Source organism: Danio rerio, chromosome 5 (genome assembly GCF_049306965.1).
Source record: "Danio rerio strain Tuebingen ecotype United States chromosome 5, GRCz12tu, whole genome shotgun sequence".
NCBI classification, from domain to species: Eukaryota; Metazoa; Chordata; class Actinopteri; order Cypriniformes; family Danionidae; genus Danio; species Danio rerio.
In genome coordinates, this window is record NC_133180.1 from 63,668,669 (window position 1) to 63,684,543 (window position 15,875).

Consider the following 15,875-nt stretch of genomic DNA (forward strand, 5'->3'; position numbering starts at 1 on the left):
AGCATTATGTAACAGTGTCTCTCTCACTGAAGTTCATACTGTTCCTGGAAACAGGGGGACAATGGGCATGCTGATTCACACAAAAGACACAGTAGTCTCCTTGTTATTCATGGGCATGGCCGTTGAGAACAAGCATTGTAAAGGGAGCAGGCTGTTCTGTTGATTCAGTGGAAGACTGAAACATAAATAAAAGAACAAAATGCTAATATATTACCCCATGGAAAAACAAAGTCTCTAAAACTGTTTCAGGCATGAAGAAAGTTTTTAAAGCAAAATTGAGTGTTATAACATAACAATGACTATTTCAATTGTAACTTCTTACAAGTTTACCAGTTTTATCTGTTTTAAACATGTTTAGTTTGCAGTCAGGTGTTAAAATAACTTCATTATAGACAAAAATTAAATAATTTATACAAAATATACATTATATTTATAACAGGACATTTCACGTGTGAAATTCTTTCTAAAACTGACCTATTTGATCATATTTGTGTCGCTTCAAACTGTTATGCAGGGAACTAAAACCAGCTGGCTTTCTTTTCCCCATCGAACATACATTCACACGCACACTAGGCGTGACCAACTCTCTAAATTTATGATTGACGTTATTGTTGACGAATCAAATCTTACCATTGCAAAGCTATAGCCAATAGAATCATAGATAGGCGGGGAGAAACGTGTGTTGATTCCGTTAACGTCATTGACAACGGCGATTTAATTCTGACAGACAGTTGCAGAAGTTATAAATATATAATTAAACGATTTGCAAAACGTATGAGTCGCTGTGCATTAAAACAGACTCATGTAAAAAAAATTGTTCCTGCTCCAAGGATCGATCTTGTCGAAAGTTGAGGATCGAAAATGTCTGAACTTTAGTGACTCCCCCAATGCCAAATGATAGATAACGTTACAGTCATTCAGTTTTAAACCGAAATGAGTCAAGCTAGGACCGCCAGAGAAAGGGTTTGCCTTTCGATAGTACAGAAGAATCTGTTGAAGGAGAATAAAATGGTAGGTTGTGGAAGCAGGAGACAGGTCAGAGATGTGAAAGTGTTGGCCGAGAGGAACCCCGCTGTGGCGCCTGTGGGTGTTTGGGTCGAGAGCGGAGAAGAGTGTCAGGAGCATCCCGCAGTAAGAACACACACACACACACACAAACTTCTATCTTGTTCAGATAACTTGATGAGGACTTGCATAGACATTTTATATTGAACCAATTTTATATTCTTCCCCCTAAACCCAACCCTCACTGGAAAATCTGCATTTTACATTTTTTTCAGAATACTTCAATGTTTAATATGTGGTTTATGAGCCATTTTCCTAATTAAGATTAAAAAAAAAGTTATCCACAAGGTCAAAATGTACTGATATTGTTATAGTTGTGAGAACATTTGGTACATAAAGTTACACTCACAGTCCACTTTATAAGGTATACCAGTCCAAGTGCTCGTTAACGCAAATTTTTTAATCAGTCAATCACATAGCAGCAACTCAATGCATTTAGGCATGTAGACATGGTCAAGACGATCTGCTGCAGTTCAAACCAAGCATCAGAATGTGGAAGAAAGGTGACTTAAGTGACTTTAAACGTGGCATGGTTGTTTGTGCCAGACGGACTAGTCTGAGTATTTCAGAACCTGCTAATCTACTTGGATTTTCACACACAACCGTGGTTTACAGAAAATGTTCAGAAAAAGAGAAAATATCCCATCAGCAGCAGTTCTGTGGGCACAAACGTCTTGTTGATCCCAGAGATCAGAAGAAAATGGCCAGATTGGTTTGAGTTTATAGAAACAGTAGCTCAAATAACCACTTATTACAACCGAGGTTTGCAGAAGAATAGTTCTTCTATTAGTTCCACTAGTACCAATTGAGCATCTTGTCAATGCCACAGCCTATCTGAGTGTTGCTGCTGGACATGTCCATCCCTTAATGACCACAGTGTACCCATCTTCTGATGGCTACTTCCAGCAGGATAATGCATCATGTCATAAAGTGCAAATTATCTCAGTATGGTTTCTTGACCATGACAACGAGTTCACTGTACTCAAATGACCTCCACAATCACCAGAGCTCAACCCAATAGAGCACCTTATCGCTTTTATCAAGGCAGCACCACCGGCATTTCAGCTGTCCAATCGCTGTTCAATCATGAGCGTAAAACCAGGCGTACACAAAGTTTTGGTGTGTACACAGTGTTGATACATGAGGCCCCAGATATGTAGCTGTAGCTATAGTTGACTTAAACTATAAGAAAATGTAAAATATAAAGATAAACACAAATATATGCAATAATATTTTTATTTATTAATATATTTATTAATTTGGCTTTTACCAGGGTTATTATCATTAACTATAATTTGAATTTGTAATTTACTAACATTTTAAAGAAAATAAATATTAACTAAAATAAAACAGAAGTCAAAAATTTATATACAGACATAAAAATAGGCTACAAATAATAAAAACTGAAAAAATTGTAAAGTCTATGAATCTATATCAATGATAATTATTTAATGTTAGTTAATGTTTTTTTATGTTTTTACAGTTAATCTGATGTTTGTTAATAATTTCTTTTACCTTTTTTTTAATTGATTGCACATTAAAAGGACAAATAAAAACTGTAATAAAACAGTCATTTGATGTTTTTTTAAATTAAATTTTATTTATTTATTTATTTATTTATTTATTTATTTTTAATTATCATATATTAAAGCGGGGCGACACAGTGGCGCAGTAGGTAGTGCTGTTGCCTCACAGCAAAAAGGTTGCTGATTCGAGCCTCGGCTGGGTCAGTTGGCATTTCTTTGTGGAGTTTGCATGTTCTCCCTGTGTATCCTCCGGGTGCTCTGGTTTCCCCCACAGTCCAAAGACATGCAGTACAGGTGAATTGGGTAGGCTAAATTTTCCATAGTGTATGAGTGTGGATGAGTGTTTGTAGATGTTTCCCAGAGATGGGTTGCGGCTGGAAGGGCATCCGCTGCGTAAAAACTTGCTGGATAAGTTTGCAGTTATTCCGCTGTGGCGACCCCGGATTAATAAAGGGACTAAGCTGAAAAGACAACGAATGAATGAATGAATATTAAAGCAGGGCCACGCAGTGGCACAGTAGGTGGTGCTGTTGCCTCACACCAAGAAGGTCACTGGTTGAGCCTCGGCTGGGTCAGTTGGCATTTCTGAGTGGTGCTTGAATGTTCATGCGATACAGGTGAATTGGCTAAATTGTCCATAGTGTATGTTTGTGAATGGAAGTGTGTAGGTGTTTTCCAGCGATGGGTTGCAGCTGGAAGGGCATCCACTGCTTAAAAAAACCTATGCTGGATAAGTTGGCAGTTTGTTCTGCTGTTGCGATTGCAGATTAATAAAGGGACTAAGCCGACAAGAAAATGATTGAATGAATGAATTATATGTTAAAGGGAGAGTTCACTCAAAATTGTAAACTGTCATAAAAGACTCACCCTTCACTACTCACCCAAAACTCATTTCCAAACACCTTTCTATTTCTGGTGACCACAAATTTAGATATTCAGAAAAATGCTGATTGCTGGCACCCATTGACTTAAGTAATTTACTTTTCCTATGGAAATCAATGGTTGGCAACAACCAGCATTCTTCAAATTATCTTCATTTGTGTTCAACAGAAGAAGAAAGAAACTCATAAAGGTTTAAAAACACATGAGAGAAAGAGAGAGTAAATGATGAGGTAATTTTAATCGTTCGCTAAAATATATTTTTAATCATTAAATCTGTCTTTAGAGCAAATTTCAGTTACATAGTTGAAAAAAAACTCCAACCAAATGGACATGTTTAAAATGACCTCTCACATTTGTGAAGAAAAATAATAGAAAAGAAATGTTTTTCAGGCCCTTCTTTGCACCGTGATTGTGTTTGCATATGCAGATTGATTTCATAGCTTGCACAATCCCTCAAATGTAAACTTGTGTGTGCAGGCCCAGGCTTTGCTCACAGCAGAGTTTATGAAAGAAACCCGTCGAGAGAAAGAGGAGAGCCTGCGCCGATTCCAAGATGCTGTTCGTGAGCGTGTGTCACAGCAGGCCCAACTGCGCAAACAACAGCAGCTCATCAGATCATACCAGACCGTAAGAAATGCCTGTCTCTAGTGTCTCTCCCTCTTTTCATGTTCTTTGGAAAGATAACTAATAGGTTATTTAGTTATTAATAAATGGTTATTATAATTACAAACATCCTGTGAAATTGTATTTTTATATTCAGTTGAAGTCAGAATTATTAGGCCTCCTGAATTATTAGCCCGCTGTTTATTTTCCCTCGCAATTTCTGTTCAACAGAGAGAAGACTTTTTCAACACATTTCCAATATAATTGTTTTCATAACTATTTTCTAATAACTGATTTATTTTATCTTTGCCAGGATGACAGTAAATAATATTTTACTAGATATTTTTCAAGACACTTCTATACAGCTTAAAGTTACATTTAAAGACTTAACTAGGTTAATTAGGTTAAGGATTGGGTAATTAGGCAAGTTATAGTATAATGATGGTTTGTTCTTTAGACTATCGAAAAAAAAGGGGGCTTAAAGGGGCTAATAATTTTGACCTTAAAGTGTTTTTTAAAAAATTAAACACTGCTTTTAGTCTTGCCGAAATAAAACAAATTTAATAAAACAACTTTCTCCAGAAGAAATATTATTATCAGACATACTGTAAAAATGTTCTTGCTCTGTTAAACATCATTTGGGAAGGATTAAAAAAAGAAGAAGAAAAAAAATCAAGCGGGGGGCTAATAATTCTGACTTCAACTGTATATATATATATCTCAAATATTTTCTCAAATATAAATTTCTCTAATGGGTCTAATCTCAAGTGTATTTTCACAGTATTTTTTATATATTTTTCTTCTAAAGAAAGTTTTTTTTTTAAAGTATTTTCTATTATTATTATTATAATAATTATTTTTTAAAATACATTTTTATTTTAATTTTTTTGCAGTCAATTACATTAGCCTCAACAATAAATTATTTAATTTGATTCACAGAATAATTCACTATTGTCAAACTTGCCTAGTTAACCTAGTGCGCCTTTAAATTGCACTTTAAACTGAACACCAGCGCCTTACTTTACAACTTGAATAAAATATTTACTTTCATCATGATAAATTGAATTAGTTATTTAAAAAGAAAATGAATATGTTAAAATAAAATATTTAAAGCGACGCGATGGCACAGTAGGTAGTGCTGTCGCCTCACAGCAAGAAGGTCGCTGGTTCAAGCCTTGGCTGGGTCAGTTGGCATTTCTGTGTTCAGTTTGCATGTTCTCCCCGCGTTCGCGTGGGTTTCCTCCGGGTTCCCCACAGTCCAAACACATGCGGTAAAGGTAAATTGGGTAAGCTAAATTGTCCATTTTGTATGAGTGTGAATGAGTTTGTATGGGTGTTTCCCAGTGATGGGTTGCAGCTGGAAGGTGGGCCGCTGTGTAAAATATGCATTTACCTGTGGCGACCCCAGATTAATAAAAGAAAAGAAAATGAATGAATGAAAATATTTAAAATTATTAAAAGGTATTTTTAAAATAATTTTAATCATTTTTGTGTGTTTTAAAATTAATATTTTTTATTTAGCTTTCACTCATCATTTAAGTTTTTATGTGTGCTTATGCTTAAAAGCTTATATTTTTGAAATGTGCCTTTAGTATTTGGTCGTCACCTACAAGCATAAGCTTGTTTGAAAATCTACATGGAAAATTACAAAATAAAAGTAAAAACATTACTGGCTGCAAGATGCGGTTTGTGAATGTGTGTCACAGCAGGTCATCTGTGCAAACAGCTGATCAAATCATATGATACCCTTTTATAAACTACAAAGGCACAAATCACAGGTTCTTCAAAAAAAAAAAAGGCCACCAACAAACATGAGCTTGCTAAATTGCTATATATAAAGAGAACATTCTAAAGAATAAGACCGTCTTTGCTTTACTTGCAACTTTGCAAGGATGTGAAAATCCAAAATTTGTTTTGACAGAAACATTGAATACTTAAATAATATAATAAATACTTAAATAATATTAATAAAAAATTATTCAGTCATCTATGTGAACACTGTCTTATATTTTTAACTGTTTTGTGTGTGTGTGTGTGCGTGCGCGTGCATGCGTGTGTGTGTGATTGTATATGCCAGGGGTCACCAATCTCGGTCCTGGAGGGCCGGTGTCCCTGCAGGGTTTAGCTCTAACTTGCCTCAACACACCTGCCTGATTGTTTGAAGTATACCTAGTAAGACCTTGATTAGCTTGTTCAGGTGTGTTTGATTAGGGTTGGAGTTAAATCTGCTGGACACCGGCCCTCCAGGACCGAGATTGATGATGTCAGGGTTCTGACACTCTGGTCTTGTAAATTCTTGTTTTGGTGGCAGAGCTCGGACACTACCCATGTCTGGTCCTGTTTCTGTCTCTGTGTGCGCACGCGCCGTCATGGGTGTACGCAGAGTGTGCGCGCTCCTGCTTGATGCGGCCGGGCGTGTACTCGTGTTTGTGTTTTCGTCTGTCTGCAGCGTGGTGTTTCATTCCCAGCATCTCAGTCTTGTTGGTTTCGGTTTTGGTCGGCGCTGGGATGAAGCATGCACGCTGCGTGTGTGAGCGCACGGTGAGTGTCTTCATTCATCGTGTGCTCGTGTCTTGTCTGTTGTCAAAGCACGTGGCTCTGTGTTTACATTGTGGTCACGTGCTTTTGTCGTGTGCTTCAGTGTTGTGTTTGTGTTGTCATGAACATGCAGTTAATGAGTTCTCTCATTGGCTGCATGTTCTTGTCTTGTTTATGTGAGCGCATGGCTTGTCTCGTCTCTGTCATGCGCTCTCCCGTCTATTGTCTTGTCCCACCCACCTTGTTATCCTGTTTGTAATTATTATTTTCACCTGTCTGCCTGTCTGTTAATTGGTTTGTCTTTCCTATTTATTCTCCTAGTGTGCTCTGTTCTGTGCTGGTCCGTTGTTGATTTTCCCTTCCCTGTTGTATGAGGTCTGCTGATTTCTGGTCTAACGTAGTGTGTCTTGCCAAGTTTCAGATCTGATCTAGTTAAGTGTATGATAATGTTGTGTTTTTCCCCACATGGGGAGATTTGAGTTTTGTTTTTGTTTTATTTCTTAATAAAACCTTAATTTCCTGCATTTGGGTCCTCGCCTCCTCTCCATCCACCCCCATACCGTGACAGATGACCCCTGGTATATACCATTGAAGAAAAAAATCATAAGCTTTTTTCTTTTTTCTTTTTTAATTTTTGAAGTCAGTATAGCACTGTTTTAAATATTTCACAAGTGCTTATTTCTTCTTCCTTTTAAATATTTTTCTATTATATCTAATGGAGAAAGGATTTTTTTAAATACAAATATGAACATAAGAGTTTTAATAATTAACTAAGTTTGTCTTTGCAATGATGACAGTACATGATTTTACATAATATGTACTTAATATTCTAGTTATTTTGCAGTATTGTATTTAGATTAAAGATCAATTTAAAGGTGTCATATACTGTATCGGTTTGATAAGTTAAATTGTTTCCTCATATCTACATAGTAAGTTTATGATCATTGTTGTCTCACTGGGGAATGTTGTGGCTTATCAAACATAGCCTGAGGCTTGCATATTAATGATCCCAGAGCTACATATAAGTCTGTTCTCAAGATGAGGGCGTGGCCTATGAGTCACACAACAGTCTGCTTTATGTTCTGATAGGCCTTTTGTCCACCTGGGTTTTATTCTTGTGTAATTAACACGAGAATGATGAAGCAGTGGTGTCTCATGGTATGTTCATTTCCACATACTGATCTCCTATTATTTGACTATGCCTAGATATACCCAGATTTTCTTTATAGAGCACCTTTAAAGGCTTAACTAATTTAATTAGGAAAGTCACTGAGCAAAATGGGTTATTTTGTAAAATAATTAAATAAATAAATCTTAAGGGGCCTAAAAAAATTTACATAATATTTCTTATTTATATTTGTTTTTATTTTAGCCAAACTAAAAGAAATAAAAAATTGTCAGGTTAGAGTTTGTTTATTTTTAACCACAAGCAGGATCTTGACTGAAAAGCTAATGAAAGCAAAAAGTCACAACAATCTTTAAAAAAACTTGGCTTTGGAAAAGTCCAAATTTGTTTGATGTCTTTAAACAGTCATGCAAACATTATGTAACTTTTTTTTTCAGGTTGAATGGGAGGGCAAAATATTGCAACTGACCACCAAAGCAGTCCAACGTCCTTTACCTCAAACCAATGTATTTCCTTCATGGACATATGCAGAGCAAGTTATCTGCAGTCCCAGCTCTCACTCTGCCAGTGTTGACGGGACGGAGTCTTCTTCTTCCCGACACCTTACACATAACGTATGTGTATTTCCAGAGCATCCAATCATTTTTGCATTCATTTACCACATAGTCTTGTTGTATTTGGTGAGTTTCTTTGCCCTGTTTCCAGGTCAGTAAAGTCAGGAAGCATGTGAGGCACAGACTAGCTGCTCGCCAGACAGTGCAAGACGGAGAGGATTTATCGCAGCTACCTGGTGGGAGATGGAAAATATCTCCTGCTAGAAATGTGAGTCATGCATGATGCATTTGGGTCATTTTCAAGACCTGAACAGTCAGTTTTGCGGTATATTAATATCTTGCCTTTTGTTTTAAATACAGAAACCTGAATCACACACTTGGAAAGATCAGAAAGATTATACTGAAAGAGGAGAGGAGGATGTTGAAGCGGAAGATGAGATGCTGTTGGGGCAACATGATCAACCTCTCCATTTGCATCACCAACAAAGCAAGACTGTAACTTTTCAGAACGATATGGTAGGAAGGTCTTGTGTGGCATTTAAGTTTAGTTCAAGACGGTACACCCACGGAAAAGACACTGTTAAAAAAAAATGTTTTTTTTTTCAGTTTGCTGGAAAGAAAGTGACCTAGGGTAACCATGCACCAAAGGGAAAACTGTATTTTTAAAGTAGTATTTTTAAACACATTTTCTATAAGGGGACTTTAAACCTTGAAAAATTTAGTTCATGCAGTTCTGAATATGCTTGTGTAACTGCCAGCTGTAATTTATGGGTATTTACATCGAAATCAGGTGAACGCTGTAGGAATTACAACAGTTTGCAAAGGTGCCTCCAACTTGTTAAGGGTTTAAAAGTAATTGGACAGAATAATATTCATAAATCAATCTTTCAATTTTTTAATACTTGGTTGCAAATCCTTTGCAGTCAATTACAGCCTGAAGTCTGGAATGTATAGACATCACCAGACACTGGGTTTTATCCCTGGTGGTGCTCTGACAGGCCTTTACAGCAACTGTCTTCAGTTCCTGCTTGTTCTTGGGGTATTTCCCCTTCAGTTTTTTCTTCAATAACTGAAAAGCATGCTCAATAGGATTCAGGTCAGAGACCTAGCCATTGCATTACATTCCACTTCTTTCCCTTCTAAAACTCTTTGGTTGCTTTTGCTGTATGCTTTGGGTCATTCTCCATCTGAACTGTGAAGTGCCGTCTAATGAGTTCTGAAGCATTTGGCTGAATATGAGCAGAGATTTTTGCCTGAAACACTTTAGAATTCATCCTGCTACTTTTGTTAGCAGTCACATCATCAATAAATACAGGAGTACCAGTTCCATTGACAGCCACGTTGTTAAGTGTGACGTCACGCGATGCGGCTTCCGAGTCCAAGCGCTCTATTTAACTCAATGGGGAGACTCATGAAATGGTAATAATAAATGTTTACAAAGCGATTTAATGCTTTCAAAAATCACAATCACAGTATATATGTCCATGCCTAATATCCGATGGCCAGAAAGTGGTATATTTTTTATAACTTGTAAAATGTTTGGTATTTGTTATGCAGCACGTCCAGAGATTGTTGTGTACACTATGATTTTATATAAAATTAACTTTAATGTGTGACAGGAATAAAACGCGATCATAAACGAAGGATTTCTCCACTCAAATGAATGGCTTCTTGGTCTCATCTGTCCAGAGGATGCCGTTCCAGCACTGTGAATGCTTTTTTACAACTCTAATCTGGCCTTTTTGTTTTTCAGGCTCACCAATGGTTTACATCTTGTGGTGAGCTCTATGTATTCACCCTGGTGTAGTCTTCTGTTGATTGTTGACTCTGATACACATACACCTATCTCCTGGAGAGTGTTCTTGATCTGTCCAACTGTTGTGAAGGCTTTTCTTTGCTAGGGATAGAATTCTTAGATAATCCACCACAGTTTTTTCAATGGTCTTCTGGGTCTTTTGGTGTTTCTTAGTTAACTGGTGCTGTTCCAAACTGTTGTTTTGGCCATGCCTAATGTTTTTGCTATGTCTCTAATGGGTTTGTTTTTTCAGCTTAATGATGTCTTGCTTGACTGATAGTGACAGGTCTGTGAATCTCATTTTTAAAGTTGAGCAACCGATTCCAAATGCAAATAGCACACTTGAAATTAACTCTGCGCAATTTATCTGCTCATTGTAATTGGCATAATGAGGGAATAACACATCTGACCATGGAACAGCTTAGAAGCCAATTGTCCAATTACTTTTGGACCCTTAACAAGTGGGAGGCACATTTGGAAACTGTTGTAATTCCTACAGTGTTCACCTGGTTTGGATGTAGATACCCTCAAATTAAAGCTGGTAGTCTGCAGTTAAAGCACATTTTTGTTTTATTTCAAATCCATTGAGTGGGTGTATAAAACCAAAAATGTTTGAATTCTGTTAATGTCTAAATATTTATGGACCTTACTGTAACTAAGGACCTAACTGTATATGATTATTATATGTTAATTTAAAAAATACAGAAATGTTCTCAATTTCATTCTGCTTGATGTAATAATTCTAAAAACAGCACTAGAAAAAAATAGATATCGATTTAAAGTAATTTTATTTTAAAAAGTCTTACGAGTGTCCTAACAACAAGCCATGCATCGAGATTCCAGCGACAAGCAATTTGGTTGTCTGCACCAAACGCAATGTGACATGACAGAAACATTAAAAATACCAGCCATTCATTTAAATAAATACCAACCATACACTCCCAACGAAATGGTAAGATGGTTACCAATATATAAATATAAAGATGGCTATTATTCATTCATTCGTTTTCATTTTGGCTTAGTCCCTTTAAGATGATGATTACTACATATTTAGCCTATTTAATTTATTAAAAGTATATAGGCTGAGTACTGATGTTGCTGTTGTTATTTGGAGAGTCATGACTTTCATTTTCAAAACGTTTGCTAATTATTTAATTTTCAAGATCTGTGGTAAACTGTCTGCTGCCGCTTTCAGTGATATGGCAATAAATTTCACATAAAATTATATTCAAGCTAATATTAGTAGCATTTAACATTGAATAAAGCACATAATCTCAGGGTTCTCACACTTCTTGAAAGTGCTTAAATTTCAGACACATGAGTTCAAGGCCAGGAAAGTACTCAAAAACAAACACAGGTACTTGAAAGTGCTTGCATTTAATTATGTCGTTATTTCAACAATTGTACTGTTCTGTTTTCAGAAACTGAATGAAAAAACTGAGAAATTCTTAATTTAAAAACCTTAGATTTAAACCTTGAACAAGAACCATGACACATAATACACATTTTATCAATATTTCACAGACTGCATATGAATATTGGCAGTATTGAATTCAACAATTGTATTAAAGTTTTTTGAACATGAGTGTTTATCATTATTATGACATTTTAATGTACTGTACATTAAGGACTTTCATGGCACTACAAATGCTGTGGGGGTATGAAGTACAAAGGTGCTTCATTTAAATTTAATGGTGCTTTAAAATGCCCCTAAATCCGCTGTTCATAAAGTAGTGGGAACCCCGAATATGTACCTGTCTTGCTGTGATGTTGCAGAAAAAGAAAAAAACAATATAAATTTTGTGTGTCACTGGCTGATGGTTAGGATAAAAACTCATTTTACCATAAAAAGATAGCTTTTATTGCGTGTCGCGCCACTACATCATGTGTAGTTAGAACACAGTGTAAGACCTCTTCCATATGGAACAATTAGCATTTAATGGCAATATAGTGAAGTTAACTTAAGCAAACTACTGGCAGGTCACAAATAATATTCTTGTAATATTTTTATTTTATTTTATGAGAACACAGCTGGTCTTTATAACCCTATGCAACTGTATGATTTAGACATGCAATATAATTATGTGCAATGTTTACTTAAATATGCCTGTAATATCATTTGTGTTCTAGATTCACCTGTAAACCATAAACCATGTCTTAAATCAAAACTGCTTACTATAGAAAGCCTTTTCCTGTTTAAGTGGAGGCTGTTCAGTGGTGTTTAAGCCGTCTTACACCACAAGACCTTTATGACATCTTCAACACAATGTGATATTATTATGTAACACAGCGCCTTTTATTATTTCATTAATACATGATGGTGTCTCTACAGATTTATGAGCCAGATCGCACTGCTTCCTGCACAGGCTTCACAACTGACTATAGAGCTTCCCAAGTGCTGTGGCCGCATGAGAATCAGGAGGAGCTGAAGAGGCAGGTGGGAAATCACACTTGATTAATAGTGAAGCCTCTTCTTTTTGCATTTTTTAATTAGGGAAATTAAGAGTTTTTTTTTAACCCAGCAGTAGAGCTGCACTGTTCTGGATAAAAAGAGAATCGCAATTTTTTTTTAGATTATGATTCTCTCACAACTTTGTGGACCTTACTTGTAAAGATTTACCCCTGAACATTAGGGCTATTCTATAATGCAATATGGTCATTTAATTAATGCGCACACTATTTTTTATTTTTTTTTACTGCAGAGTGCAGCTCATGCCATTTAGTGCTGTCACTTTAAAATAAAAAATAAATAAATAAAAATACATGCAAATAATAATTATTACCCTTACGTCTACTGATTGAGGAGAGAAACGTAATAACTCTTAAGGGCCCTATCATGCACCCAGCGCAATAAGGCACAAGACGTTTGGTGTGATTTCTTGCTATTTTCAGACCAACGCAACCGTTATTTGCCCGTTTTGCACCATGTTGTTTAAATAGCAAATTAATTTGTGCATTTTGTGCACTCATGGGTGTTCTGGTCTAAAAACGTGTGCGTGCATTGTTGGCACATTGCTATTTTGAAGAGCTGAAATAGACCTCGCCATTGACCAACTAAAAGCTGCTCTAAAGTCCAGCATGGAGCACTTTAGTTAAGCGCCTATGTGGGTTCAAATGCTTACACATTGCCTCAAATGCTTCCACATTGCTTTATACACACAGGATTAACAGATAAAATTTTTTACAAAAATTATAATTTTCTTCATAAATATAAAAAACACTGCCTCCATACCTCATCTTGATAGGCTTTTTCAGTTTATACATGACAATCTGCATTTTGTATAATGTTGTTGTTATTATTATTATTTACATATTGTATGCAGTATTATATGTATATTTATATTTGTTTTTATAAAAACAAGTTTAGATTTGTCCACCTGTCAGATTTTGGAGACATATTCATCACCATATGGGGCATAAGAATAGGACGTGCGTTTGGATATAACTGAACTAAGAAATAGTTTTGAAACAAATCTTTGCACTTAACAAATTAAATCAAATATGGAGTTTAATGGATGTCTTCATTGGAGTGAGTACAACACATTTTTTTTTTTTTACTGCACGAAAGTAAAGTAGTAAAAGTAAAGTAAAGAGAAAGCAAAGAGGCAGAATGGCTAGTTTTTTTATCCTCACACTGCAGATGGTCTGTTTAACTGTTTTCTCGCTAGTAAAGCATTCAGTTTTTTCACTTACATATGAAGTCTGCCATGTAAATAACTAATGCACCATGGCGCGACGCAACTGACTCTTAAAGGGGATGAAAGATGAGACTCTGATTGATTTAATGCACGTTATACCCAAAACACACCCATAATTGATAAAGCCCCTATTATGGGTTTTTGAGAATGACCTTCCATGTAGTTTGTAACACAGCTCTAAATGAAGTGACCCTGATAACACTGGTGAGAACCAAGTACTGTGTATTATTGGGTTAATAACTAATATGTAGTGTTGATGCACTCTGACTACTTCTGTATTGTTAATATGCTGGGCTGGGCATTTTACTCTGATCGCACTGATCGCTGTCAGTGTCGACCAATCACAACAGGCTGTCATCGGTCCAATCAGCACAGATAAGCTTCGCGCTAAGGAGGTGTTAGGGAAGAAATGAATTGCTGACTCGCTGGTATAATTAGGTAAAAATAAATGCTTATAATAAGACCAAGAAAGTGTTTTTTGACCTTGCATGCAGACTGTTGTTGGAGACTCTTACAACCAAAATATGACCCTATTTCATGTATGATAGGGGCTCTTTAAGAGAATAAACACAACCCTGTTAGACCATATGCCAGGGCGCAGACCATATTTTTCCATCTTTAAAATAGCAAAAGTGGATGCTTTAATGCTTTTGCGCCTTGCACTTAAGACTTTGCACACATTGTTAAAATAGATCCCTAAGAGTTTAATATAAATAAACCCACATCTGACATTTGAATAAACCCCAGTCCTGTTTTCTCCATTTATGGTTGATGCATTTGTGAAGACAGATGTTGAGACACATCAACATGTTTATTGGCTGCTTTTGTCAGACTTTTTTAACATAAATTTCACTCAGTGTCTGGAGGGATTTAATGTTTATATTGTTGCTTTTACCTGTGAAGTTACATGGTAACTAGATGTGTAAGTAGTATGTAACAACAGTGTATGTGTACACTGGTACATAGTATTTACTTGTGTGATACTGGTGTAACTACACATATGTAACAACCAAGCGGCAACCTCCCGCTCTCCCTCAGGAAGCCAATACGGAAGTAACTAAAACTGCAATTTAGCCGAAATTCCATTAGTCCTGGCCGCTCCTGGCTCCAAAATACAGCAAATTTCAATTGAGCCCACTGTTAGAATGGCCAACTTTACAGCAGAAAAAAAGGTGTTTACAGCCTGGTACAAAAAAAGATTTTGGTTAATATAATAGCTAATAATACCCTTCATGACAACTGTGAGGGGGGTGAATTTTTTTATAACTCATCCGTTTCCTTTATATTAAGTTATATTAAGTTTGCATAATTGAGGGAGTGGCCACTTGAGTGACAGCTAGGTCTCGTTGGTGGCCGTCACGTCACCTCAGCTGAATCCTGCAGATTAGCCACTGAACTCGGCATATTTATCATATTTCTGTGTTGTTTTATGTGGCTTTACACAGTCAACTGCCTTTTGGACTTGTTTCCTACAATTATTAGATGGCATGGCATGGCAAAGTTATATACTTATATACCATCTCTATACATGTATTTGTTGTAAGATCATTTATCGTTTATATTTATATTTAGAGCTGTAATGCACTCCAGAATCTGATGAATTGATTAGCTGTAGGCTCTAGAACAGTCATCTGAAGCGTTGTTATACAGTGTTATGCTGGATTTCATTAATAGTCTTACATTAACTAACACAGACTATATCTGAAGTGTTTGGAAGTAATTTGCGTTTTCCTCCTGTTGAAAAACGTCGTAAGAACAATGTTTAGTGGCTCAATGTATTACAGCAGTGTTTTTAAAAGTCTATACACTTTATTGATATAGTATACAACCAAGCACAAGAGGTCAGAATAAAAACGAGTCACAGGTGATAAAGTATTAAGCGTTCTCCCAAAGTAAAGTGTGTCTGAACCAGGTCTAAGCAAAATGCCAGCAGGTGTCTGTAGCTCCGCTCACTCTCCGCCTCTTTACCCTTGTTTGGTATCCCGACGTGGGTGTGATGACGCACGAACAAAATGGCGACGGTTGGCCGCGCCTACTTGTGGCTTCTTTTGCGCTCTTTAGAAACCTATGGGTGACGTGACGGATACT

The 15,875-nt window shown here is 36.3% G+C and overlaps 1 protein-coding gene across 1 annotated transcript in view; it reads left to right on the plus strand.

The window, feature by feature from the left end:
- The first annotated feature begins 679 nt into the window (after positions 1-679).
- The window catches only part of ccdc15 (coiled-coil domain containing 15), a 28,919-nt gene continuing 13,723 nt past the window's right edge, over positions 680-15,875 (plus strand). Inside the window, exons 1-6 of the mRNA XM_073951523.1 lie at positions 680-1,131; positions 3,951-4,100; positions 8,178-8,354; positions 8,446-8,562; positions 8,655-8,810; positions 12,422-12,526. Of these exons, the coding sequence (XP_073807624.1) occupies positions 934-1,131; positions 3,951-4,100; positions 8,178-8,354; positions 8,446-8,562; positions 8,655-8,810; positions 12,422-12,526 (903 nt within the window). The 5' untranslated portion in view covers positions 680-933. The remainder of the gene's footprint in view (positions 1,132-3,950; positions 4,101-8,177; positions 8,355-8,445; positions 8,563-8,654; positions 8,811-12,421; positions 12,527-15,875) is intronic.